Genomic DNA, 27,424 nt, shown 5'->3' on the forward strand with positions numbered 1-27,424 from the left:
GAGGGGGGGGACTACAATTCATGGTGTCATTCACGGTACTCTTTAGGGGATTGGATGGCGTTGATTATTAGGGGGCGGGGTTGGGGGGCTGGACTATATGTCAATGGTGACCATAGGCGATTCCTGATTCCTTTTTCTTTCCTTTTTTTCCACCTTGGGAGGTTTTGTTTTATTTGATGCTTGTATTGTCAGATGGGCCGTTGTTTGGGGGGGGAGGTGGGAGGATGGGATTGTTGTTGTTGATAGGGGGATTGACATTGTATTCATTTCCGTTTACTGTTTGTTGGTGAAGTGTAAATTCTGAAGAAAATATGAAAATGGACAATAAAAATATTTTTTTTAAATAAAAATTTTTTTGTGTGGCCAATCCACCTAATCTGCACATCTTTGGGTTGTGGGGGTGAAACCCATGCAGACACGGGGAGAATGTGCAAACTCCACATAGACAGTGACCCAGGGCTGGGATTCGAACCCGGGTCCTCTGTGCTGCAGTCCCAGTGCTAACCACTGCACCATGTGCCACCCTCCCTATTTCTGTGTATGACTCTTATTCTGGGATCCTAGCCGTGTGTTTCTGATTTTCCGGGGGGAATAACTTGTCACTGTTTACCTTGTGTATTCCTTTTACTTAGCGGAAATTCCCCATAATGGTCAGTTGAGAGTGCTCAGCCTTTGTTTCAAGCCCTCTTAAAGTGCAATAAATCTGTATGTTCTCAAACTAAATTTGAAAGGACTGTGTAATGATGGATAAGGAACTGCTGTTTGGCTCACAGGCTAGATCAGTATGGTAGCTTTCCAATTAATCCTTTAATCTGACATATTGGTTCTGGCCCTGCACACAAAAGGCTAGCCAATGTTCTTGATGTTTAGATTGTGCCCGAATTGTTTGTGTGTTCCAGCTCATTGAGCACATTTGAAGGTGGTCCTTTCCATTGCTGGTGGCTGCTGTGGTTTACTGTGGTGAATCTGTGTTTACAGATCCTTTAGGAAAGAGGCTGATAGATCAGCAGATGACCAGGACTATAGCAGCCTTTGTGCAATGCTCTGTTAAACCCTGGATTTGTGGGAACGCTTTCACCTCGAGCCAGAAGGTTGTGGGTTCAAGCCACATTCCAGTTGAGCTAATTATCTGATCCAGTTGAGCTAATTATCTGAGGGGGTTGCAGCACTGTTGGAGGTGCTCTCCTTTGCATGAATCTGGACCTAAATAAGAATGGCAACAATTATAATGTTACCTGAATTGAGAGATTACAGCAGTCAGGAAGATGGAACAGATTGGGGCTTTTTTCTTTGACTTGGTGGTGACCCGGTACAGGTCTTTAAAATTATTAGTGAGTTGGACAGGTTAGATGTGGGAAAAATATTTGTTTGCAGGAGCATCCAAAACAAAGGGGCCACATTTACAAATTAGTTACTAATAAACCCAATCGGGAGTAAAAAGATTTCTCATTTCCTGAGTTTTTGGAATGAGGAAGTCCGCCTCGTCGGAAGTGGCTGAGGCAAATCACTTTGATGCTTTCATATGGGAACTAAACAAGTTGATGAGGTAAAAAGGAATAGAAAGATATGTTGAAAAGCTGAGTTGAGGCAGAGAGAACACGCGGAGATTCAGATATAAATGCCAGCACCAATTAATTGGGCCAAATGGCCTGCTCCAGTGCTGTACATTATATATAACTTGAAGAATTCAAGGAGTCCCCAGTGATCTAGCTGATAGTAATTCCTGAGGGGAGATTGCAATGATGATAATGTCAGTGATGATCCAAAGGGCCAGGCTAACGCTCTGGAGACACGGGTTTAAATCTCGCCACAGCAACTGGGGGAATTAAAAACCAGTTAATAAATCTGGAATAATAAAGCTAGTCTCGGTAATGGTGAGCTTCTCCTTTATTTCGTAATTACATTGCCCAGCATCGTACTGACTCATAGCAATCTGCCAGCTCCTCCTCCTCCTCGGTTCTATCCTGTGACTCTTGCCGCATTGAACGCGATTTTGAGTGAGTGCCCATCTTTACCGCATTCTCGTTTCAGACTTGGGTGGTTAAAGCCTGTGCAAACATCCCCTAGCCAGGCATAGTCTCTCTGCAGTGGATGGTAGGAGTTTAGAATCCGCAGGGGAAAAGCTGTGGGAGCCTTGAGGCCTGAGAAAGTGTTTCTCTGTTTTCGCTAGGGGAAATATCCATCCGGTGAGCCAAATGACACACATACTAAACTGCTGTATGCCCATCTGTCACTGTTCAGTTTCACATAGTTTATGGATAAATTTTGAGAAAGGGCTCCAAAGCCTGGCTGTGTGTCAGAAAGGCAGATCGGAATTTGTCTAGTTATTTTGGTGGCCTCACACAAGATCATTTCCAGGGACAGAGCGGGTTAAGAATTTGTAACTCTAGACTCTCCATGGAGCTATCCTGAATTAGATTCTGTTTGAGCCACGTGGCCTCAGTGTCCCAGAGCGCAGCTGGATTTCTGTCCATGTAAAAAGGGATGCGGTTGAAATGAAAAATTGGCGGGGCTTTCACTGCTACCAATGGCTCAAGGCGGTTTTCATAGAAAAATAGAAAATAGGAGGAGACCATTTGGCCCTTCGAGCCTGTTCGCTATTCATTATGATCATAGCTGATCATCCAACTCAATAGCCTAATCACACTTTCCGCCATATCCTTTGATCCCCTTTGCCCTAAGTGCTATATTTAACATGAAATATGGCCTCAACTACTTCCTGCGGTAACAAATTCCACAGGCTCACCGCTCTCTGGGTGAAGAAATTTCTCCTCATCCCTATCCTAAATGGTCTACCCTGTATCCTCAGACTGTGACCTCTGGTTCTGGACACACCCACCATCGGAACACCCACCCTGAATCTACCCTGTCTGGTCCTATTAGAATTTAATAGGTTTCTATGAGATCCCCCCCCCCCCCCTCATTCTTCTGAACTGCAGCAAATACAATTATTTTTTTATTTAAAAAAAAAATGTTTTAAATAAATTTCAAGTACCCAATTATTTTATTTCCAATTAAGAGGCAATTTAGCATGGCCAATCCACCTAGCCTGCACATGTTTTTTGGGTTGTGGGGGCGAAATACACGCAGACACGGGGAGAATGTGCAAAGTCCACACGGACAGTGAGCCAGGGCTGGGATTTGAACCCGAGTCCTCAGCGCCGTAGGCGGCAATGCTAACCACTGTGCCGCTGTGCTGCCCGCAAATACAATTCTAACCAACCCAATCTCTCATCATACTTCAGTGCTGCCATCTTTGGAATCAGTCTGGTAAACCTTCACTGCACTCCCTCTAGAGCAAGAAACTCCTTCCTCAGATAAGGAAACTAAAACTGCACACAATATTCCAGGTGCCTCACTAAAGCCCTGTATAATTGCAGCAAGACATCCCTGTTCTTGTACTCTAATTCTCTCGCAATGAAGGCCAGCATACCATTTCCTTCTGTAACCCCTGCTGTACCTGCATGCTTACCTTCAGTGACTGATATACAAGGACACCCAGATCTTGTTGCACATTCCCCTTTCCTAATTTATGGCCATTGAGATAATAGTCTGTCTTCTCGTTTTTGCTACCGAAGTGGATAATCTTGCATTTATCCAAATTGTACTGCATCTCCATTCATTTGCCCATTCACTCAACTTGTCCAAATACACTGAAGGATCTCTGCATCTTCCTCGCAGCTCGCTCTCCCACCCAACTTGGTGTCATTTGAAGATATGACGTTTTGTTCCCTCATGTAAATCGTGAATATATATTGTGAATAGTTGGGGTCCCAGCACCAATCCCTGTGGCACCCCACTGCCAATTTGACAAAGACCCGATAATTCCTTTAATTCTGCACGCAGAATTCTGCAGGGCTTTGTCAAAAGCCTTCTGAAAGTTTGCTAATGACATGCATATCGGGTGCTCTGCAAGCCAGTGGTGTAAAGAATGAGGAACAGAAATTTTACACTAGAGTGTAAGCACTGAGTTGTGGCTTCATGTAAAGTTGCAGATTGTAAGACACAGGTAAATCAATTGTGGCTGATTTTAATATTCTGAGCAAGCTTTCAAGCTTGGGGCTTATAAGAATACCTGGAATGTGTAGATCAAAGCAAATTATGCGGATACTGGAATATGAAACAAAAACAGAAACTACTGGACAATCTCAGCAGGTCTGACAACTACTGTGGAGAGAAAAGGGAGCTAATGTTGAGTCTGGATGACTCTTTGTCAAAGCTAGAGAGAACTGGAAATAGGATCAGATTTATACTGTTGGAGGGCAGCACGGTGGTGCAGTGGTTACTACGGCGCTGAGGACCCGGGTTTGAATCCCGGCCCTGAGTCACTGTCCGTGTGGAGATTGCACATTCTCTCCGTGTCTCCATGGGTTTCACCCCCACAAACCAAAGATGTGCAGGTTAGGTGGATTGGCCATGCTAAATTGCCCCTTAATTGGAAAAAAATAATTGGGTGCTGTTTTAATTTTTTTACAAATCTTTTAATTTGTTTAAAAAAAAGATTTATACTGTTGGGGGGGAAGGGGGATTGTGGAGCAGTGGGGCTGGATAGAGAGCCAGCGATAGATGGAGATTGCCAAGATGTCATGGACAAATAGACCAAGTGATGTAAATGGTGATGATCATGGCCAAAAAGGGTATACTGACAGTGGCACATTAAGAAATCATAATTTGTTGATGGCAGACAAAGGTAAGCAGTGTATCAAAGGACAACCTGGAACAGGGAACAGATGAACCAAGTGGTGGGGGAGGGGGACACAGTGGTGAGGGAAAAGGGATCGATGGAAGAAATTAAAATGAATTGATAGAAATAACATGTGGTGAAGGTGGAGGAGAGAGTTCACAGTCTGAAGTTGTTGAACTCAATGTTAAGCCTGGAAGGCTGTAAAGTGCCTAATAGGAAGATGAGGTGCTGTTCCTGCAGTTTGCGCTGGGCTTCACTGGAACATTGCAGCAGGCCAAGGATGGACATGTGGACGTGAGAGCAGGACGGTGAGTTGAAATGATAAGCGAGAGGAAGGTCTGTGGGGTTCTGCTTGTGGGTGAACCAAAGGTGTTTTGCAAAGCAGTCACCCAGTCTATGTTTAGGCTCTCCAATGTAGTGTAGACCGCATTTGGAGCAGCAAATGCAATAGACCAGATTGAAACAGGTGCACGTGATGCACCTGGAAAGTGTGTTTAGGCCCTTGGATGGTGAGCAGGGAGGAGGTAAAGGGGCAGGTGTTACACCTTCTGTGATTGCATTGGAAGGAGCCGTGGGAAGAGTGTGAGGTGTTGGGGGTGATGGAAGAATGGACCAAGATATCCTGGAGGGAATGGTCCCTGCGGAATGCTGACAAGAGAAGTGAGGGGAAGATGTGTTTGGTGGCGGCATCATGTTGAAAGAGTTGTGGGATGGGGCCGGAGTAGGAATGGAGCAGGGAATATTCCACAAATCCCATAAAGAAACAGGAAAAACTGCGACCCATGCGGGCACCCATAGCCACATCTTTGGTTTGGAGGAAGTGAGACATGTTAAAGGAGAAATTGTTGAGTGAGAGTACAGTTCAGCCAGATGGAGGAGAGTGGTGGTGGATGGGGAAAGTTCAGAACTCTGTACAAGAAGATAAAAGCAAATGACTGCAAATGCTGGAATCTGGAACCTCTTGTCCAGTCCCTTCCCACCTACATCCGCGATTCCTCTGAAGCCCTAAATCATATCAACAACTTCCAGTTGCCTGGCCCGAACCGCCTCCTCTTTACCATGGATATTCAATCCCTCTATACCTCCATTCCCACCAGGATGTCTGAGTGAGGGCTCTGTGCTTCTTCCTGCATTATGCCAGTGCAGGAAACTTATTAGTTGTAAGGGCTTTTGGTAGAGATGAGAACTGATACAAAATCCTCTGGGACAAAAGTGAGGAGAAATTCCTTCACACAGGAGGTTGATAGAGCATACAACACTCTGCCACAGGTTGCATCCTTCCATGGAAAACTGGATAAATATTCAAAGCAAAGGAAAATAAAATCATGAAGATTGTGCAGGGAGTGAAATTAGTTTTAAATTACAGTACAGATAGAATGGCTTTCTTTAAGCTCTGAAATATAGAAAATATGAGCAGGAGTCGGACATTCAGCCCATTGAATTTGCTCCGCCATTCAGTATGATAATGGCCGGATCTATCTTCACGCCATACTCCTGTGCTCTCCCCATACACCTTGACGCCTTTAGAGTCGAGAAATGTAATATTTCCTTTGGCCTCGACAACCTTCCGTGGTGGAGAATTCACCTCCGGGTGAAGACATTTCTCCTCACCTCGTCCTAAATGGCCTACCCCATACCCCGAGACTTTGACCCCCTTGTTCTAGGACCCCCCCCTCCCCAGCCAGAGGAAACATCCCTGCATCCAGTCTGTCCAGCCCTGTCAGAATTTTATACCAGGTTAAAGTCCAACAGGTTTGTTTCGATGTCACTAGCTTTCGGAGTGCTGCTCCTTCCTCAGGTGAATGAAGAGGTATGTTCCAGAAAGCTAGTGACATCGAAACAAACCTGTTGGACTTTAACCTGGTGTTGTAAGCCTTCGTACTGTGCTCACCCCAGTCCAACGCCGGCATCTCCACATCAGAATTTTATACGTTTCAATGAGATCCCCTCTCATTCTTCTAAACTCCAGTGAATACAGGCCCAGTCGATTGGTACCCAACCTTTTATATGACACTTAACTATAAAAGAAAAGTTGAGGCACACCTCCTACTTTCTCTGACTTGCATTACTGAGTGCTTTTTTCTCTTTTTCTTTATCTCTTCCTGTCTCTCTTGTTTCTCTCAGGGGGGTTTTCCACCCTTTTTGAGTTTTCACTTTTTGTGCAGGCGCAATGGGACCTTTGTCTTCAGCTCCAACTCCCGTTGGGCATGGGCCTGTGGGCGGCACGGTGGGCCTTTGGTTGTAAAGCACTTAGGGATGTTCTGTGAAAGACTTTGCAAGCATAGTCCCTGTTATAATGGCGGAAATGTAATGAGGTAAATTATCAATTTAGAGGATTCTAGGACTAGGGGGCATAATAAAAGTTAGATCCGAACCTTTCAATAGTTGGGAAGTTTGGAACACTTTCCCAAACGGCAAATGATGCTCGATCAAGATCAATGCTAGATCAGTTCATAGAATCACTACAGTGCAGAAGGAGGCCATTCAGCCTATCAAATCTCTACGAACCCTCCAAAAGATAGTCCTATCTAGACCCCCTCCCCCTCCTATCCCCATAACACCACCTAACCTGCACGTCTTTGGACTGTGGGAAGAAATACAGCACCCGGATGAAACACACGCAGATCATCCTTCCATCATATGTTCACTGATGATCGCACAATGTTCAGCACCATGGAGGGTACCATTGATCAGAACTTAACTGGCCTAGCCAGATAAATACTGTGGCTGCATAAGCTGGTCAGGGACACAGAACTCTTGAGGCAAAGAACTCCCCTCCCGACTCCCCAAAGTATGTCAATCATCTATAAGTATAATCCCGGACCAGCCCCCAACAATTGCCAGGTACTGGACAGAAACCCCAATATTTTATTTAATTTGTAAGACTTTGAGAAAAGGATACTTCGCTCCAGGAGTGATTCTACAAAAAATAAGGATATGGAGTATTAAAACACTTTATTACTAACACAGGATTAAAAATAACTTAACACCATATAAGAAAATAACTTGTCCAAAAAATACCCATTAAACATGTTTCGCAATGAAATGAAACACTAATTCGGAACTGCCACCTTATATCTCTACTCAAGCAAACCCCATCTCTGGTAAAAAAATCCACTTTTAAATACAGTTAGCAAACACAGGGCTACCTGCTGTACACTTGAATAGCATTCCTTTTAAAAGACTGACGAGAGAGAGAGAGAGAGAGAGGGAAAAGCACGGTAGCATTGTGGATAGCACAATTGCTTCACAGCTCCAGGGTCCCAGGTTCGATTCCGGCTTGGGTCACTGTCTGTGTGGAGTCTGCACGTTCTCCCCGTGTGTGCGTGGGTTTCCTCCGGGTGCTCCGGTTTCCTCCCACAGTCCAAAGATGTGCAGGTTAGGTGGAATGGGCATGATAAATTGCCCTTAGTGTCCAAAATTGTTGGGGTTACTGGGTTATGGGGATAGGGTGGAGGTGTTGACCTTGGGTAGGGTGCTCTTTCCAAGAGCCGGGGCAGACTCGATGGGCCGAATGGCCGCCTTCTGCACTGTAAATTCTATGATAATCTATGATAAATCTGGTCAGAAAACAACCTGCAGCTTCTTATCTGTATCAGACTACTGTTTAACCTGCTAGCCTTTTCAGAAACTGCTGTTCTGTTCCCAGATAAACTCTAAACTCACTGTCTTGATAGAAGCTGCTGGTCTGTTCACAGGTAGCTCTTTTACTGACCTGCAAAATGAAAATCAACACCTGACTGCGTCAGTCCTCATTAACTACACCATCTTGCTAAGACCAAACCCAATGTCTAATTATCTACTCCCCAAGGAACCTTCTTTATATAAACAAAATTCCATTAATACCTTACAAGGCTTTAATTGCACTCCTTTAGCCAAAGGATCTGGTGTCTTGTAAACCAGAATCTATTTTGAAACCTTATTATAGGAGTCACATACAAACCCAGGTTTTTAATCCTTACTGCACCAACTAAATATAATAAAATATATCTGAAATTCCTACATTCATCACATAAGACACAAGTCATAAGAGAGAGATGGAATACTCTTCACTTGCCCTGATGGCGCCAACAACAATCAAAATGCTCAATATCATCCAAGCTAAAGCAACCCATTTGATCGACACAGCATCCACCACCTTAAGCGCACACTCCTCCATCACGGACATACCATACAGTGGCAGCAGTGTGTTTCATGTACAAGATGAACTGCAGTGACTTGCCAAACTTCCTGCGATAGCACTTTTCAAACCCGTGACCTCTATCACCACTTAGGACAAGGGCTGCTGATACCTGGGAAAATCACCTGGAGATCCCCCTCCAAGTCACTCACCATCCTGACTTGGAAATATATTGCTGTTCCTTCACTGAATTGAGCAAAATCCTGGAACTCCCTCCCTAACAGCACTGTGGAAGTACCTGCACCACACGGACTGCAGCGGTTCAAGGCAACGGCTCACCTCCACCTCCTCAAGGGCAATTAGGGATAAACAACAAATGCTGGAGTTGCCCACACACCCCATGAAAGAATAAAATAAATTTAGGACAGTTCAGTTTCCTGCCCATAATGGTTCTATTGTTTTTAAAATAATAAGACTTTCCGATTCTGTATCATTTCAGTTTGAATGCCTCTGGCAGTATAATCTGTGTCATTTTGAAGTAAATTGTTATTAGTTCTGATGCTGAATGCTGCCATTAGCTTGTGCAGGAGTCAAAGAGAATTCAAAAAACAAATTGGGAAGCTTTAGTCACCAAATTGCTAATGACCTGGCTCCAGTGATGTGACTCACTCACTCTGGAGCAGTGCTGATATTGGTGCATGATGCCCTTTTAAGGAAGTCATGATGTATTCTCATTTTGAAAGATGCAAACCATTAAAGAATATCTTTAATCTGTGCTTTATGGACATGTATAGTGATTTTGATTCAGTGGGAGGGTTTTATCTGAACAGTTTGGCAAATGTCCCTCTGTGATAAGTGATCAGTCTGGTAGCAAGGTATTATTTATATTGTTATAATAAATTAGTTTGAAATAGGGACTGAATGCAATAAATAAAGATAGAGGTGAAGGAAGCTCAAGTTTGTATTACGGGGGGGCGGGGGGGGGGGGCGGTGCATTGCTCAGGTAGGCAGCTTCAGATCCTATTAATGAACATATACTATCTGAGTCATGAGACAAAGAGATATTTGCAGGATAAATAATTTGCATGGATCACAATACCTGTATCTGGACTTCAGGACTGTTAGATTAAAACAGACACAGCATTATTGGTAGCCTGGGATCAGGAAATGCAAAGAAGTTAACACGTTTGAAACCATTTGCAGGCCAGGATTATAAAACAAATGGTTTGTGTGTAGTTTACTAAAAGGAGCACAGTTAATTGCTGAATGTAACCTTTAGGTGAGGGGCTTGCTAACGTGAGAATGAAAGCAGATCATTAGTCACTGCCCAGTATGAGGGGTGTGATGAGCAGCCTTGTTGCGTGCGAGGGAGATGACGTTAGGGAGGATGGTGATCAAGTGGAAAATGTCAACCACAGGCCGGGAGTACATGAAAGCATTCTGTTTGATTAAATTATTCGACCTGGAAGCACAGCTTCCTGCTGGTTGACTGAGAGAGCTGTGCCATCTATTTGATGAACCAGCTAACAGACCTGGTCTTTCAGTGGCTGGCAGCGCATTAAAGAGCTCTAGCTTTGCTTTGCTTCTTTCTGAAATTATATCATGGACATCTGATTACAAGTATGATCTCCTTTTTAATAATGCTATGCACAGCATTATCTGATATCCCAATGCAGCTTCCTGGCTGCTCATTTTGTGCTCATTAGCTGACACTTTCAATGTGATATCCTAGCCCTGAATCATGTAACATAAATGTTAACATGTCACCCACTGTCCACACTGGATATGAGACATTCTCTACAGGAAGACGGAGAAAACAGCAAGTGTTGATTCATTTCAAATGTATGTTAAATTCTATAATGTTACCTTTTGGGATACAGTATGAATAATGTGAGACATGGTGTCCTAATTATAGCATGGAACAGGTAACATTCCACCTATAGTTCCCGAAGCTTCACAGTGTTAAACTTATGAAAGCCAGTTAGTGAAACAGAAATCAATTTTTACTCTCTTACATTTACTCACAAAGTGAAATGATACAGTGTATATCTCTTAACACTACAACAATAGTGTCAATAAGTGTTGATTACTTGAGCATACATAATGAATCCCCCTCAATCAGTATCTCCTCAATCTTAATTTATGCAATAAACACTTCAGTGAGATTTACTCACCTCATGTCTGGGTCTGTTGTAGAATAATTAGTGGAGCTATAATTCATTAACTACTCCTATTCTTGTTGTATCATGCAACTATCCGGATGGCAGAAGTTGAACGAGATGGACTTTGATCTTTTTCATCTCGCATTTCTATATACAGGAACGGAAATAAAAGGTGTATGCGGAGAGCTCAGACAGTAAACTGTTCTTGTGTTTTATGATGCCTGATTAGATTCAAGCCTGGACCTCAGTCCTATGTATTAGTTTTTCTGTGTATAAACATTCAAATAATAATCTTTATTCATGTCACAAGAAGGCTTACATTAACACAGCAATGAGGTTACTGTGAAAATTCCTTGATTAGATTCTGACCTGTAGCTTTACCCTAATTGGCCATTATTTTGTATATTCCTGGGCCAAATACTGGAGGTAATGGAAATCTGAAATAAAAACCTGTGGAGAGAAAAACAGTTAATGGGCGCAATCTAATGGCCGCTTCGAGCCAGGTGCGACTACCGGGGCCTGATACAACAATTTGACCCACCCTATAAATTCCTTCCAAACCCAAATCTGCCTAACATTTCCCACAGGTACTCCCACTCCACCCGATCGAAGGCTTTCTCCGTGTCCATTGCCGCTACCACTTCTGCATCCCCCCCCCCTTCCAAGGGCATCATGATCACATTCAGGAACCTCCACACATTCATATTCAACTGCCTGCCCTTTACAAATCCTGTCTGATCCTCATTGATCACAGTCCTCGATTCTAGTGGCCAAAATCTTGGTCAACAGCTTGGCATCCACATTAAGGAGTGAAATCGGCCTATAGGAGCCACATTGCAACGGGTCCTTATCTCGCTTGAGGATAAACGAGATCAGAGCCTGCAACATCGTCGGCGGAAGGGTTCCCTTTTCCTTAGCCTCATTGAAAGTCCTCAACAACAGCGGACCCAGCAGCTCTGAGAATTTCCTATAAAACTCTATGGGATATCCATCCGGTCCCGGGGCCTTGCTCGCCTGCATACCCCTTAACCAATTCCTCCATCTCAATCGGGGGCCCCCAATCCCTCTACTCGCCCTTCCTCCACCTGTGGAAACTTCAATTGGTCTAGGAACTGCCTCATCCCCCCCCCCAACTTCGGGGGTTCTGACTCGTACAATTTGCCATAAAGGTCCTTGAAGACCTCGTTAATCCTTGCCGAGCTCAGCACCGTGTTACCCCCCCCCCCCCCCCCCCATATCTCTAATTCCCCCAATCTCCCATGGCCGCCTCTCTCTTCCGCAGTTCATGCGTCAGCATCCTACTTGCCTTCTCCCCATACTCGTACACTGCTCCCTGTACCTTCCTCAACTGAGCCTCAGCCTTCCCCGTGGGAAGCAAGTCAAACTCCGCCTGCAGGCTCCGGCGCTCCTTCAACAACCCCTCCTCGGGGGATTCCGCATACCTCCTGTCCACCCTAAGTATCTCCCTCTCCATCCTATCCCTCTTCTCTCTGTGGGCCCTGACTGAAATTAGCTCCCCTCTGACAACTGCCTTCAGCGCCTCCCAGACCACACTCACCGAAACCTCCGCATTATCATTAGTCTCCACATAGCTTTGGATACACCTCCGAACCCCCCACAGACCTCCTCGTCCGCCAGTAGTCCCACGTCCATCCTCCACAGAGGGCGTTGGCCTCTCTCCTCCCCCAGCCCCAACTCCACCCAGTGCAGGGCATGGTCCGAGATCGCAATGGCCGAATACTCCACCCCCTCCACTCTCTGGATTAGCTCCCTACTTACCACGAAAAAAATCAATCCGCGAGTACGCCTTGTGCACATGGGAGAACCCCTCAGGACCTTGGCCGCTGCCGGCCTCTTAGCTGATCTCGACCTAGACCGGTCCAGTGCCGGGTCCAGGACCGTGTTAAAGTCGTCGTCCCCCCCCCCCCATTACCAAACTACATGACTCCAGATCCGGAATCCTACTCCACATCCGCTTCATGAACCCTGCGTCATCCCAGTTCGGAGCATACACATTCACTAGCACCACCCGGGCCCCCTGCAACCTGCCACTTACCAGAACATATCTACCCCCTTTATCCGCCACAATACCCGCCGCCTCAAATGCCACCCGCTTGCTCACCAAAATTACGACCCCCCCCTGTTCTTCGCATCCAGCCCTGGGTAGAAAATCTGTCCCACCCATCCCTTCCTCAGCCTGGTTTGATCCGCGATCTTCAGGTGCGTTTCATGTAGCATGGCTACGTCTGCCTTTAACCCTTTTAAGTGCGAAAACACACGGGACCTCTTGACCGGCCCATTCAGTCCCCCCATGTTCCACGTGATCAGCCTGGTCGAGGGGCTGCCCCCCCCCCCCCCCCCCCCCCCCCCCCGGACTAGCCATCTCCTATTTTAGGCCAGCCATGTGCCCGCGTCTCCCGAACCCTCCAGCCCAGGCGGAGGCTTCCCGTCCCGACTCTCCCCTTTAACATCGATTTCCCCCTCAGTCAGCACAGCAGCATCCCAGCCCCCCCCCCCCAGTCAAGCATCCGCTTAACCTCCTACCCCCCTCCATTGCACTCCCGTAAGTCAGCCGACTCATGCTGGCCCCAGCCGCTCCCGCCTCCACCTCCAATCCCCCTGTGGGTTCCCCTTACAAATCTCCAACCCCCCCCCCACCTAAGTGGGGTCGCGACAGTTCCCGTCCCGTCCCCCCCCCCCCCTACACCCCATGTGAACAGAGAAAGAAAAACAAAAAGTACCGTACACTCAAACCCCCAGCTTTGGGTGCCACCCCCACCATTTCGTGGGTAAACCGCGCTCCCTGTCTGGGCCGACCCCACCTCCTGTGACGCAGCTCTTCCCAACTGCGACCTCGTCCAAAGCCTCGAGGGTCCAGGGCAAAGGGGCCACAAAAACACAAACACAGGGCTTCTTGGCCAGCTCTGCACTCCAGTCCTGATAAATACGGATCTCCGTGTTCTCCCACCTGCTGCTCCGCTCCTTCTTCGCCCATCGCAGGACACACTCCCTGTCGGTGAAGCGGTGGGACCTCACCACCATAGCCCTCGGCGGCTCGTTCGCCCTCGGCCTCCTTGCCAGGACTCTGGGCACCCCATCCAGCTCCAGGGGCTGGGGGAAAGCCCCTGCGCCCATCAGCATACCCAGCATCGTGGTCACATACACCCCAGTATCCGACCCCTCCACACCTTCAGGGAGACCCAGAATCCGCAGGTTCTGCCTCCTTGACCTATTCTCCAAGTCCTCCAGCTTCTCCTGCCATTTTTTGTGCGGCGCCTCGTGCGCCTCCACTCTAACCGCCAGGCTCTGAATCTCGTCCTCATTGTCAGAGGCCTTCTGCTGCACCTCCCTGATCGCCGTCCCCTGCATCTTCTGGGTCTCCACCAACCTTTCAATCGCGCCTTCATAGGGGCCAACACCGCCGCCTTTAACTCGGTGAAGCAGCTTCTGAGAAACTCCTGCTGCTCCCGTGACCACTGGGCCCACGCTGCCTGATTTCCCCCCCAGTCGCCATCTTGCTTTTTCAAGCCCGTTCTCTCTTCTCCAAAGCCGCTTTTTTGACTGCCCCACTCCTGGTCCACTCCATACAGCGCTGGGGGACCCTCGCTATTTCTTTCCCACACCAGGAATCGTCATCAAAGTGCCGCTGGAGCTCCTTAAAAGAGCCCAAAAGTCCATTATCGGCGGGAGATGCTGACTGAGCAACCTATCTAGGCATAGCCGCAACTGGAAGTCGCTAGAGAGGACTACATAGACATAATTAACATAGAACATACAGTGCAGAAGGAGGCCATTCGGCCCATCGAGTCTGCACTGACGCACTTAAGCCCTCACTTCCACCCTATCCCCGTAATCCAATAACCCCTCCTAACCTTTTTGGTCACTAAGGGCAATTTATCATGACCAATCCACCTAACCTGCATGTCTTTGGACTGTGGGAGGAAACCGGAGCACCCGGAGGAAACTCACGCAGACACGGGGAGAACGTGCAGACTCCGCACAGACAGTGACCCAGCGGGGAATCGAATCTGGGACCCTGGCGCTGTGAAGCCACAGTGCTATCCACTTGTGCTACTGTGCTGCCCCAATCTTAAGATCTTAAGGATCTTAAGAGGTGAGATACACTGCACTTAACGTTGGTGGGGAGGGTCGAAGTGGTGAAAATGAATATTCTGCCGAGGTTCTTGTTTATCTTTCAAGCTCTCCCGACCTTCATACCAAAGGCCTTTTTTCGGAAAGTGGACACGATCGTTTCTGACTTTGTATGGGCGGGGAAGGTGCCGAGGGTGGGGAGGACCCTGCTTTGGATACTTGTGGGGGGGACGACTTACCAGCGGTAAGCCATGGGGTACGGGCCTCTGGCACGGAGTCTGTCCCTGTTGCTCAGAAGGGAAGGGGGGAGAGGAGCAGAGCATTAGTAATTGGGGACTCTATAGTCAGGGGCACAGATAGGAGATTTTGTGGGAGCGTGAGAGACTCACGTTTGGTATGTTGCCTCCCAGGTGCAAGGGTACGTGATGTCTCGGATCGTGTTTTCCGGGTCCTTAGGGGGGAGGGGGAGCAGCCCCAAGTCGTGGTCCACATTGGCACTAACGACATAGGTAGGAAAGGGGACAAGGATGTCAGGCAGGCTTTCCGGGAGCTAGAATGGACGCTCAGAACTAGAACAAACAGAGTTGTTATCTCTGGGTTGTTGCCCGTGCCACGTGATAGTGAGATGAGGAATAGGGAGAGAGAGCATTTAAACACGTGGCTACAGGGATGGTGCAGGCGGGAGGGATTCAGATTTCTGGATAACTGGGGCTCTTTCTGGGGAAGGTGGGACCTCTACAGACAGGATGGTCTACATCTGAACCTGAGGGGCACAAATATCCTGGGGGGGAGATTTGTTAGTGCTCTTTGGGGGGGGGTTTAAACTAATGCAGCAGGGGCATGGGAACCTGGATTGTAGTTTTAGGGTAAGGGAGAATGAGAGTATAGAGGTCAGGAGCACAGATTTGACGTCGCAGGAGGGGGCCAGTGTTCAGGTAGGTGGTTTGAAGTGTGTCTACTTCAATGCCAGGAGTATACGAAACAAGGTAGGGGAACTGGCAGCATGGGTTGGTACCTGGGACTTCGATGTTGTGGCCATTTCGGAGACATGGATAGAGCAGGGACAGGAATGGATGTTGCAGGTTCCGGGGTTTATGTGTTTTAGTAAGCTCAGAGAAGGAGGCAAAAGAGGGGGAGGTGTGGCGCTGCTAGTCAAGAGCAGTATTACGGTGGCGGAGAGGATGCTAGATGGGGACTCTTCTTCCGAGGTAGTATGGGCTGAAGTTAGAAACAGGAAAGGAGAGGTCACCCTGTTGGGAGTTTTTTATAGGCCTCCTAATAGTTCTAGGGATGTAGAGGAAAGGATGGCGAAGATGATTCTGGATATGAGCGAAAGTAACAGGGTAGTTATTATGGGAGACTTTAACTTTCCAAATATTGACTGGAAAATATATAGTTTGAGTACAATAGATGGGTCGTTTTTTGTACAGTGTGTGCAGGAGGGTTTCCTGAAACAATATGTTGACAGGCCAACAAGAGGCGAGGCCACGTTGGATTTGGTTTTGGGTAATGAACCAGGCCAGGTGTTGGATTTGGAGGTAGGAGAGCACTTTGGGGACAGTGACCACAATTCGGTGACGTTTACGTTAATGATGGAAAGGGATAAGTATACACCGCAGGGCAAGAGTTATAGCTGGGGGAAGGGCAATTATGATGCCATTAGACGTGACTTGGGGGGGATAAGGTGGAGAAGTAGGCTGCAAGTGTTGGGCACACTGGATAAGTGGGGCTTGTTCAAGGATCAGCTACTGCGTGTTCTTGATAAGTATGTACCGGTCAGACAGGGAGGAAGGTGTCGAGCGAGGGAACCGTGGTTTACCAAGGAAGTGGAATCTCTTGTTAAGAGGAAGAAGGAGGCCTATGTGAAGATGAAGTGTGAAGTTTCGGTTGGGGCGATGGATAGTTACAAGGTAGCGAGGAAGGATCTAAAGAGAGAGCTAAGACGAGCAAGGAGGGGACATGAGAAGTATTTGGCAGGAAGGATCAAGGAAAACCCAAAAGCTTTCTCTAGGTATGTCAGGAATAAGCGAATGACTAGGGAAAGAGTAGGACCAGTCAAGGACAGGGATGGGAAATTGTGTGTGGAGTCTGAAGAGATAGGCGAGATACTAAATGAATATTTTTCGTCAGTATTCACTCAGGAAAAAGATAATGTTGAGGAGGAGAATGCTGAGCCCCAGGCTAATAGAATAGATGGCATTGAGGTACGTAGGGAAGAGGTGTTGGCAATTCTGGACAGGCTGAAAATAGATAAGTCCCCGGGACCTGATGGGATTTATCCTAGGATTCTCTGGGAGGCCAGGGAAGAGATTGCTGGACCTTTGGCTTTGATTTTTATGTCATCATTGGCTACAGGAATAGTGCCAGAGGACTGGAGGACAGCAAATGTGGTCCCTTTGTTCAAAAAGGGGAGCAGAGACAACCCCGGCAACTATAGACCGGTGAGCCTCACGTCTGTAGTGGGTAAAGTCTTGGAGGGGATTATAAGAGACAAGATTTATAATCATCTAGATAGGAATAATATGATCAGGGATAGTCAGCATGGCTTTGTGAAGGGTAGGTCATGCCTCACAAACCTTATTGAGTTCTTTGAGAAGGTGACTGAACAGGTAGACGAGGGTAGAGCAGTTGATGTGGTGTATATGGATTTCAGCAAAGCGTTTGATAAGGTTCCCCACGGTAGGCTATTGCAAAAAATACGGAGGCTGGGGATTGAGGGTGATTTAGAGATGTGGATCAGAAATTGGCTAGCTGAAAGAAGACAGAGGGTGGTGGTTGATGGGAAATGTTCAGAATGGAGTACAGTCACAAGTGGAGTACCACAAGGATCTGTTCTGGGGCCGTTGCTGTTTGTCATTTTTATCAATGACCTAGAGGAAGGCGCAGAAGGGTGGGTGAGTAAATTTGCAGACGATACTAAAGTCGGTGGTGTTGTCGATAGTGTGGAAGGATGTAGCAGGTTACAGAGGGATATAGATAAGCTGCAGAGCTGGGCTGAGAGGTGGCAAATGGAGTTTAATGTAGAGAAGTGTGAGGTGATTCACTTTGGAAGGAATAACAGGAATGCGGAATATTTGGCTAATGGTAAAGTTCTTGAAAGTGTGGATGAGCAGAGGGATCTAGGTGTCCATGTACATAGATCCCTGAAAGTTGCCACCCAGGTTGATAGGGTTGTGAAGAAGGCCTATGGAGTGTTGGCCTTGGTAGAGGGATTGAGTTCCGGAGTCGGGAGGTCATGTTGCAGCTGTACAGAACTCTGGTACGGCCGCATTTGGAGTATTGCGTACAGTTCTGGTCACCGCATTATAGGAAGGACGTGGAGGCTTTGGAGCGGGTGCAGAGGAGATTTACCAGGATGTTGCCTGGTATGGAGGGAAAATCTTATGAGGAAAGGCTGATGGACTTGAGGTTGTTTTCGTTGGAGAGAAGAAGGTTAAGAGGAGACTTAATAGAGGCATACAAAATGATCAGGGGGTTGGATAGGGTGGACAGTGAGAGCCTTCTCCCGCGGATGGATATGGCTGGCACGAGGGGACATAACTTTAAACTGAGGGGTAATAGATATAGGACAGAGGTCAGAGGTAGGTTCTTTACGCAAAGAGTAGTGAGGCCGTGGAATGCCCTACCTGCTACAGTAGTGAACTCGCCAACATTGAGGGCATTTAAAAGTTTATTGGATAAACATATGGATGATAATGGCATAGTGTAGGTTAGATGGCTTTTGTTTCAGTGCAACATCATGGGCCGAAGGGCCTGTACTGCGCTGTATTGTTCTATGTTCTATGTTCTATATGTTCTATGCTACAGAGGTAGAGGCAGCAGCTTTGCTGAACTTGCTTCATTATTATTGGGCGGTGAATGTGAGCAAGGTGCGGCGGTGGTGGGAAGGAGAAGGGGTAGAGTGGGTTAGGATGGAGGAGGAATCTTGTAAGGTGTCTAGTTTGAGGGCTGTGGTGATGGCAGCGTTGCCAATGGCTCCGAGTAGGCATTCAAGGAGCCCGGTGGTGCAGTGCACAGTGAAGATATGGGGCGGGATTCTCCAACCCTCCGCACCGGAATCGTGCCTGGCGCAGGGCGGAGAGTAGCCGTTCACGCCGGAAAACCGGCGCTTCCGCAATTCTTTGCGGTCCCGTGCGCGTGGTTTACATGTGGTAGAACCCGGCGGGAACAGGCCCCCGCGGCGATTCTCCGCGATCGACCGGCCAAACTCCCGGCCGTGTGGTTTACATGTGGTACCACCCGGCGGGAGCTGGGACCCGCGGCCGCGGTCCTGGTGGGGGGTATCTGACTCCGGGGGGGCCTCAGCGGTGGCCAGGCCCGCGATCGGGGCCACCGATCAGCGGGTCATCGCGATCTGGGAGGGACCTACCTTCCTCCGCACGGGCCCGCTGTGTGGCACCGCCTTGGCGGCGCCCGTGCCGAGGTGGGCCGCCGCACGCATGCGCGGACCCATTTGCGGCTGCCATGCGCATGCGTGGCCGCGCGGTCTGGCTGGCAGGGTCCCGCCAGCAGCCAGAGCGGGACGCACGCCGAGGCCCTGCTAGCCCCCTGGAAAACGGAGAATCACCCCGGACCTTCGAGAAAAAAGTCCGGAGTGATTCTCGCCCGTTTTACGGCGGGCGTGGGGACTTAGTCCCCAGAAGGGAGAATTCAGTCCATGGAATCAGTTGAGGAGGCATATTTTATTTTATAAATTTAGAGTACCCAATTCATTTTTTCCAATTAAGGGGCAATTTAGTGTGGCCAATCCACCTACCCTGCACATCTTTGGGTTGTGGGGGTGAAACCCACACAAACACAGGGAGAATGTGCAAACTCCACACGGATAGTGACCCAGAGCCGGGATTGAACCTGGGACTTCGGCACCGTGAGACAGCAGAGCTAACCCTCTGCGCCACCCTGCTGCCCTGACGAGGCATTTTAGGGTGGAAGGGATGTTGATGCTAACGCCGCTGTGCGAAAATTATGGGTTTGAGCCGGAGGGGGAGTGGATAGTGTATACAGGAGGTCGAGGGAAGTGGGGCTGGTCAAGGTGAGGGATCTGTATTTGGAGGAAGGGTTCACCAGTCTGGAGGAGCTCAGGGAGAGGGTAGAGCTGCCGAGGGGGAGTGAGTTCAGGCATCTGCAGATTAGAGACTTTGCACAAAAGATCTGGAGGGGGTTCCCTCGGTTGCTGGGAAACACCCTGCTGGAGCGAATGCTGATTCCGGATGTGGAAGGGGAGGGAAGAATTGGGGATATATACAACTGGCTGGGGGAGCAGGGAGGTGAGCGGGTGGTGAAGATCAAGGAGAAATGGGAAGCGGAGTTGGGAGGGGAGATCAATTGGGGAGCATGGAGGCACTGAATAGGGTAAACGGGACCACCTCTTGTGCAAGGATGAGCCTGATACAGTTTAAGGTGGTGCACAGGATGCATATGACTCGGGCGAGAATGTGTGGGTTCTTTCAGGGGATAGCAGATGAGTGTGAGAGCTGTGGGCAGGAGCCCGCGAATCACGTGCACATGCTTTGGGGTTGCGAAAAATTGGGAAGATTCTGGGCAGGTATGTTCGTGGTCTTAGCCAGGATAGTGGAGGAGGAGGTGGACCCAGACTCTTTGGTGGCGATATTTGGGGTTTCAGAGAAGCCGGAGCTCATGGAGAGAAGGAAGGCCAATGTCTTGGCCTTCACACCTCTGATTGCATGGCGGCAAATTTTGCTGCAGTGGCGGTCGGCATTGCCACAAGGGTTGCGGCTTGGTTGGGTGACCTGTACGACTTCCTGCGATTAGAGAAGATGAAGTATGAGTTCCGGGGCTCTGCAGAGGGCTTTGAGGAAAGGTGGGGGATGTTTGTGACCGTGTTTGAGGAGCTGTTCGACGCTGAAAAAGGGGCAAAATCTGTACAGACTGTATTGTTGATTGTAGTAAAGTATGTTTCCCGGGGTGTTTATTCACTGTCACCTGTTTTGATACATGTTTGTAATAAAATACATTTTGAAAAAAAGGAAATTGAGCAATCAGCCCGTGGGCACCGAGGATGTTGCCCCAATGCTCGATGGGGTTTTGAGGGGTGGGGGTCTGCCTGTCTGTCCCAATGAACACTGCCAGAACAGAGCCCCATCCGTGGTAATATGGTGTAGGTCACTTTAGCTCCCACTGACCATGGCGGCCTCTGTCCACACAGCTGAACAAAGAATAATACAGCAACAGACCCTTCGGCCCTCCAAGCCTTTACCGGTCATGATACCACCCTTGGTCAAATCCCTCAACACTTCCTAGTGCCGTATTCCTCTATGATCATGCTGTCCATGGATTACCTCACATTTGTCTGGATTAAACTACATTTGCCATTTCTCTGCCCAAGTCTCCAAACTATCTATGTCCTGCTGTGTCCTCTCACAATCCTCAACACTATTTGCCACTCCACCAATCTTGGTGTCATCCGCAAACTTACTAATCAGACCAGCTACATTTTCCTCCAAATCATTTATGTACTCTACAAACAACAGAGGCCCCAGCACAGATCCCTGTGGAACACCACTAGGCACAACCTTCCATTCAGAAAAACACCTTTTTACTGCTACCCTTTGCCTTTTGACGATCATGCATGTGTGTGCACGCTTCCCCGGTAGTGAGCACAACAGCTACATCCTGGGGCTGTCAGAGAATCTTGCGTTTGAGTGCCATCCCAGGCCGACTGGTTGGCTCTTGGGGTATAAGGGATACCCCCTTAGGTACTGGATAATGACACCAGTGTAGAGGCCAGAGACTGATGCGGAGACACGACATATCGAGGCCCATGTGGCCACCAGCTGTCATTGAACGGTGCAGGACTGCTTAAAATGCAGTTCCGATGCCTTGACCCCTTTGGTGGTGCACTGAATTACACCCCCTGGAGGGTTTCCCGCTTTGTGGTGAGCAGCTGGGCGACGTGCTGTGGAGGTAGAGGAGGAGGAACATGCGGCCTCGTCAGAGGAGGTGGACGAGGAGGAGCCAGACCAGGAGGGGCTGGGGGAGAAGCCCGGGAGGACCTGCGGGAGCAGCTGGAGGATGGACAGGTGGTGGTGGCCAGGGGGCCCCTCATCCTCGCCCACTTCTCATGGGACGTGGCTTCTTCCATCATCTCACATCCTTCTCCCCGCTACCCCCCTCCCCCTCAGTTGCCCTGTTCCACCCTCCCAGGGTTCCACCCTCCCAGGGTCATGGTTATGTCACTGCAGGGTAACGGGCCTGTGTCGGCATTGTCAGCAGGTCAATATACAAGTAGAGAGGGTGATGATAACCCGTTATGAGATGAGCTCTGGGGCTCCTCAATCTATGCCATAGTCTGACTCCACATAGTGTCTGTCTGCTGACAACGCACTCACACCCATCACCTACACGTGGTAGTAGGTGTGTGGGGGAGGGGGGGGGGAGAGACCAGATCAAGGAGCACTGTACCCGCGGGGACTGGGACTGGAGGAGGACACACCAGGGATTGGGGTGCAGGCCCTGCCCGCAGTACGGAATAACATAACACATGCTTCATTTGTTTCATGTGTAACGTGTTTTAATGATGTACAATCGTGACCCTAACTCTCCCTAGCTACCGATGGTGCCACCTCCACCCCTCCTCCCCCCGGTGCCCTCTGTGATTCTCAATCTTCTTAGCCTTCCACGCTCTGTCTCTACATCTAGTTGTGTCGCCAGGATGCACATCAGAGGTGGAGGCAGCCTGCTGCTCACCGCGCCCTGTGGCCTTTGATGTCCCTTGCGGGTTTTCTCGCCATGGCCTCACCACTGACCCCAACTGACTTCCCCCTACTGACCCCAAGATGCGCCATTGTCAGGAGGTAGGCGGACCCGGGAGAGCTGGTAACCACTGTCATCTCCCTGTAGGGAGGCTACGGGTTGGCCTCCAGCACTCCTTCCTCCCGGTCGGTGCCTGTAGGGCCCTGAGGGTCACCTGGGGATGGAAGGGCTGCTGGATTGAGCTCCGGGGGCCCTAATGTCACCTGGCTCTGCCAGCACGGGCGGCTCCCCATTGTCTGCACCATGGTGTTAACACCCTCAGCGATGCCTCTCTGTGACTGTTCCGCGCTCTGCGGTGCTTCGCCACCTTGTACGCACCAGGTGATCCGGGAGTGCATCCGGGACGCAGTCCTCAGTGACTGGACCATGCTCTAGAGCACCTCGGTAATGCCCACCTGAGACTGGGACTCTGTCCTCAGCGACAGGGACATGCTCCAGATTTGCCATGCTAAATTGCCCCTTTGTGTCCAAAAGGTTAGGTGGGGTTACTGGGTTACAGGGAAAGGGTGGGCTTTCCAAGGGCGGTGCAGCCTCGATGGACCGCACTGTAAATTCTATGAATGTCGCGGTTCAAAAAAACAAGTATTATGCTGTAAAAGGAAAGTTAGTAGCATGAATAGAAAAGGAATGGTTGGGGTTAATACATTTTGTATTATATAGGGGAAAAACAGCCCCTTTCTCTCCTACGATGTGAACCTTCAATGGTCTTATTTATGGTGGATCCTCTGATTAGTGGCTCATACCTGACCGGAGTGCAAGTGAGGACAGAGAAGAGCTGTAATCTCTGACTGATGACTTCAGAGCAGATGGAGGTGGTGACAAACAGAAATCGGACAAAGAATTAAACTGGGAGCCAAAATCTGATAACAGGATCGAAGCTGGTTGATGAAGACACATTGGTTTTCTTGACTTGTGCAGTCTTACAACTCTCCTTTCATTTACTCCAGTGTCCCAGCTCTACCCTGTTTATGTGCTCAATTAATACCCATCACCGGTTTATCTTAACCATTACAATGGAATTAACAAGCCTTAACAATGGTTTGACAATACATTAACAAAATCCGGAGAGGGATTGGTGAACAATTCTCTGTCTTGTTGTTGGTTGTGCTGTTAACTAATCTTTTTATATGGGGACAGCACGGTAGCATAGTGGTTAGCACTATGACTTCACAGCGCCAGGGTCCCAGGTTCGATTCCCGTTGGGGTCACTGTCTGTGCGGAGTCTGCATATTCTCCCCGTGTCTGCGTGGGTTTCCTCCGGGTGCTCCGGTTTCCTCCCACAGTCAAAAGATGTGCAGGTCAGATGGATTGGCCATGCTAATTTGCCCTTAGGTTAGATGGGGTTGCAGGATTACGGGGATAGGGTTAAGGTGTGGGGTTAAGTAGGGTGCTCTTTCCAAGAGCCGGTGCAGACTCAATGGGCCGAATGGCCTCCTTCTGCACTGTAAATTCTATGAAATTTCATTTCAGCTTGATATTAATCCTGTGTGTCTCTCTCTCTTCCACTAGAGGTTGCAGAACTTGAAGCAAACCTACCCAGTAAGTAAATTGATTTCTTATAATCTTGACCTTAAAGTAGTATTAAGACATTCAGTGTGTTAAATAAGCAGAACTTTTTGTTCGATGGAAAAGACATTGTGGAGAATGTTTTGGAGGGCTACTGGTTACATACGAACAAGGAGCAGGATTAGACCATTCAGCGCCATGAACCTGCTCCGCCATTGAATAAGATCATGGCTGATCATTCCAGTGACGTGCTGTGCAGACGCAAGAAAGGTGCCCCTCCTCCTGAAAGGATCCCAGCTTGGGTGACTGTCTGTGTGGAGTTTGCACTTTCTCCCCATGTCTGTGTGGGTTTCCTTCGGGTGCTCCGGTTTCCTCTCACAGTCCAAAGATGTGCAGGTTAGGCGGATTGGCCATGCTAAATTGCCCTTCGTGTCCAAAATTACCCTTAGTGTTGGGTGGGGTTACTGGGTTATGGGGATGGGGTGGAGGTGTGGGTTTGGGTAGGGTGCTCTTTCAAAGAGCCAGTGCAGACTCGATGGGCCGAATGAACTCCTGCACTGTAAATTCTATGATCTATGAGGCCTGGCCCTTCCAAACCTGCAGTTCTACCATTGGGCAATCACAGCAGAAAGAGTGAGGGGATGGGTGAAGGAACAGGGTGCGGAATGTGTGAGGATGGAGGAAGGTTCCTACAGAGACGTTCCTCAGAGCCCTCATCACGCCCACACTCCCATCCTCCCCCCCCCCCCCCCCCCCCCCCCCGTCCAAATACTCAAAAAGCCCATTGGTGGTAGCCACTCTCCGAACATGGTATCAAATGAGACAACACATTGGCCTAACAGCCCCATTGGTAACAACCACAGGTTCTCGCCCGCAACAATGAACGCCACCTTCAAAAGTTGGAGACAGTACGTGGGGGCACTGACGGGTAGTGACATGCACACAGACGACAGACTAACGAACCTGGAGGAATTCACGGAGATGTTCCAACTACCAAAAGGGAATGAGGTGTATATACTGGTCAAGAACTTCCTCTGTAGAGGGCTGCACGGTGGCACAGTGGTTAGCATTGCTGCCTCACGGCGCCGAGGTCCCAGGTTCGATTCCAGCTCTGGGTCACTGTCCGTGTGGAGTTTGCACATTCTCCCCGTGTTTGCGTGGATTTCGCCCCAACAACCCAAAGATGTGCAGGCTAAGTGGATTGGCCACGCTAAAATTGCCCCTTAATTGGAAAAATGAATTGGAGACTCTTAATTTATATAAAAAAGAACTCCCTCCGTAGAGAAACGATGACATACCCCCCTGAAGCCAGGACATTCGCTATTTGAGGAATTGTTGGACCCGGGCGACCTAGGGAAAGGGAACTGTACGGCCAACTGCTGGAGAAGGTACAGTCCCCCCTGGATGAGACAAGGGAAAAATGGGAGGAAGATCTAGGCATGGAAGTAGGGGAGGTACTCTGGATTGAAGCACTAAACAGGGTGAACTCCATCTCCACATGCGCTGGGCTCAGCCTAATGCAGCTAAAGGTAGTGCGCAGAGCGCAACCAATCAGAACCTGAATGAACAGGTTCTTCCTGGAGGTGGAGGACAAATGCGAACAGTGCCAGGGAGGCCCGGACAACCATGCCCAGATGTTCCGGGCCTGCCCCAGACTTGTCAGGTTCTGGACAATCTTCTTTGAGGCACTGTCCAAGATTGTAGGGGTGGAGCTGAGAGGTGCCGACGCCCATCGATCGGCAGCACTACCCAAAGCTGCACACTGGTCTCCAACCATTCGGAATTCCTCCAACTGGAGAAGATAAAATTCATCATCTGTGGGTTCGAAAAGGGCTTCCCCAAGACATGGAAGCCATTCACCAACTTGTTTCAAGACCTGTTCATAGCCGGGGGGTGGGGGGGGGGCGGGGTGATGTGACATAGACGAGCCACGGAACATAAAGGAAAGAGAAGAGGGAGGTGGGGGCAGGGGAGCGAGATAGAGGTGGGGGGCCAAAAGCCCGTTGAAAAAAATGTGGGACACAAGCGACATATCAGGAAACGAGCCCACGGGCAAACAGGGAAAGGTAGAGGGAGCAACAACATGTCAGACAAGACAAGCTAGAGCCACCACAGGGCAGTCCAACGACGAAGGCAAAGCGGCCAAAGGGGGCCCACAGCCACAGAGGGGGTAAATTCAAAGTACAAACTTGTAAATTCAAAGTAAGAACGTGAATGTCCAATATAAAAATGTGAAACTAATAAAAACATTTAGAAAAAAGATCATGGCTGATCTGGCAGTAACCTCAAATCTGCATCCTGCCTACCCCGATAACCTATTACACCCAACCCCCCCCACCCCCTTACCAAGAATGTATCCATCTCTGCCTGAAAAATCTTCAGAGTTTCTGCTTCCGCTGCCTTTTGAGGATGAGAGTTTAAGAGACTCACAACCCCTCTGAGAGAATTTTTTTTACCTCCTCTCCGTTTTAAAGGATGACCCCTTATTTTTAAACAGTGACCTTTAGTTCTAGATTCTCCCACAAGAGGAAACATTTTCTCCGTATCCACCCTGTCGATACCCCTCAGGATCTTGTATGTTTCAATCAAGTCGCCTTTTACTCTTCTAAACTCCAGTGAATACAAGCTGAGCCTGTCCAACCATTCCCCATTAGACAACCCACCCATTCCAGGTTATTAGTTTAGTAAACCTTCTCTGAAAGCATTTAACACATTTGTATCCTTCCTTAAATGTGGTGACCAATACTGCACACAATACTCCAGATATGGGGCTCAATTCGCCGTAATCGGCGCAATGTCCGCCGACCGGCGCCAAAAACGGCGCAAATCAGTCCAGCATCGCGCCGCCCCAAAGGTGCGGAATCCTCCGCATCTTGAGAGGCCGAGTCCTAACCTTGAGCGGCTAGGCCCCGCGCCGGACTGATTTCCGCCCCGCCAGCTGGTGGGAAAGGCCTTTGGTGCCCCGCCAGCTGGCGCGAAACTGACTTTGCCGGGCAGCGCATGCGCGGGAGCGTTAGCGGCCGCTCACGGCATCCCCACGCATGCGGAGTGGAGGGGGTCTCTTCCACCTCCGCCATGGTGGAGACC

At 48.9% G+C, this 27,424-nt stretch overlaps 1 protein-coding gene across 4 annotated transcripts in view; it reads left to right on the forward strand.

Moving 5' to 3' along the window:
- Positions 1–27,424, forward strand: part of LOC140394299 (NEDD8-conjugating enzyme UBE2F-like) — a 571,886-nt gene that overhangs the window by 403,627 nt on the left and 140,835 nt on the right. For 3 of the 4 annotated variants that reach the window (XM_072481459.1, XM_072481467.1, XM_072481474.1), the window contains one exon: positions 24,341–24,370. The exons of the other annotated variant lie outside the window; for it this stretch is intronic. In XM_072481459.1, the coding sequence (XP_072337560.1) occupies positions 24,341–24,370 (30 nt within the window). The remainder of the gene's footprint in view (positions 1–24,340; positions 24,371–27,424) is intronic. 4 annotated transcript variants of the gene reach the window in all.

This window comes from Scyliorhinus torazame, chromosome 2 (genome assembly GCF_047496885.1).
Source record: "Scyliorhinus torazame isolate Kashiwa2021f chromosome 2, sScyTor2.1, whole genome shotgun sequence".
NCBI lineage: Eukaryota > Metazoa > Chordata > Chondrichthyes > Carcharhiniformes > Scyliorhinidae > Scyliorhinus > Scyliorhinus torazame.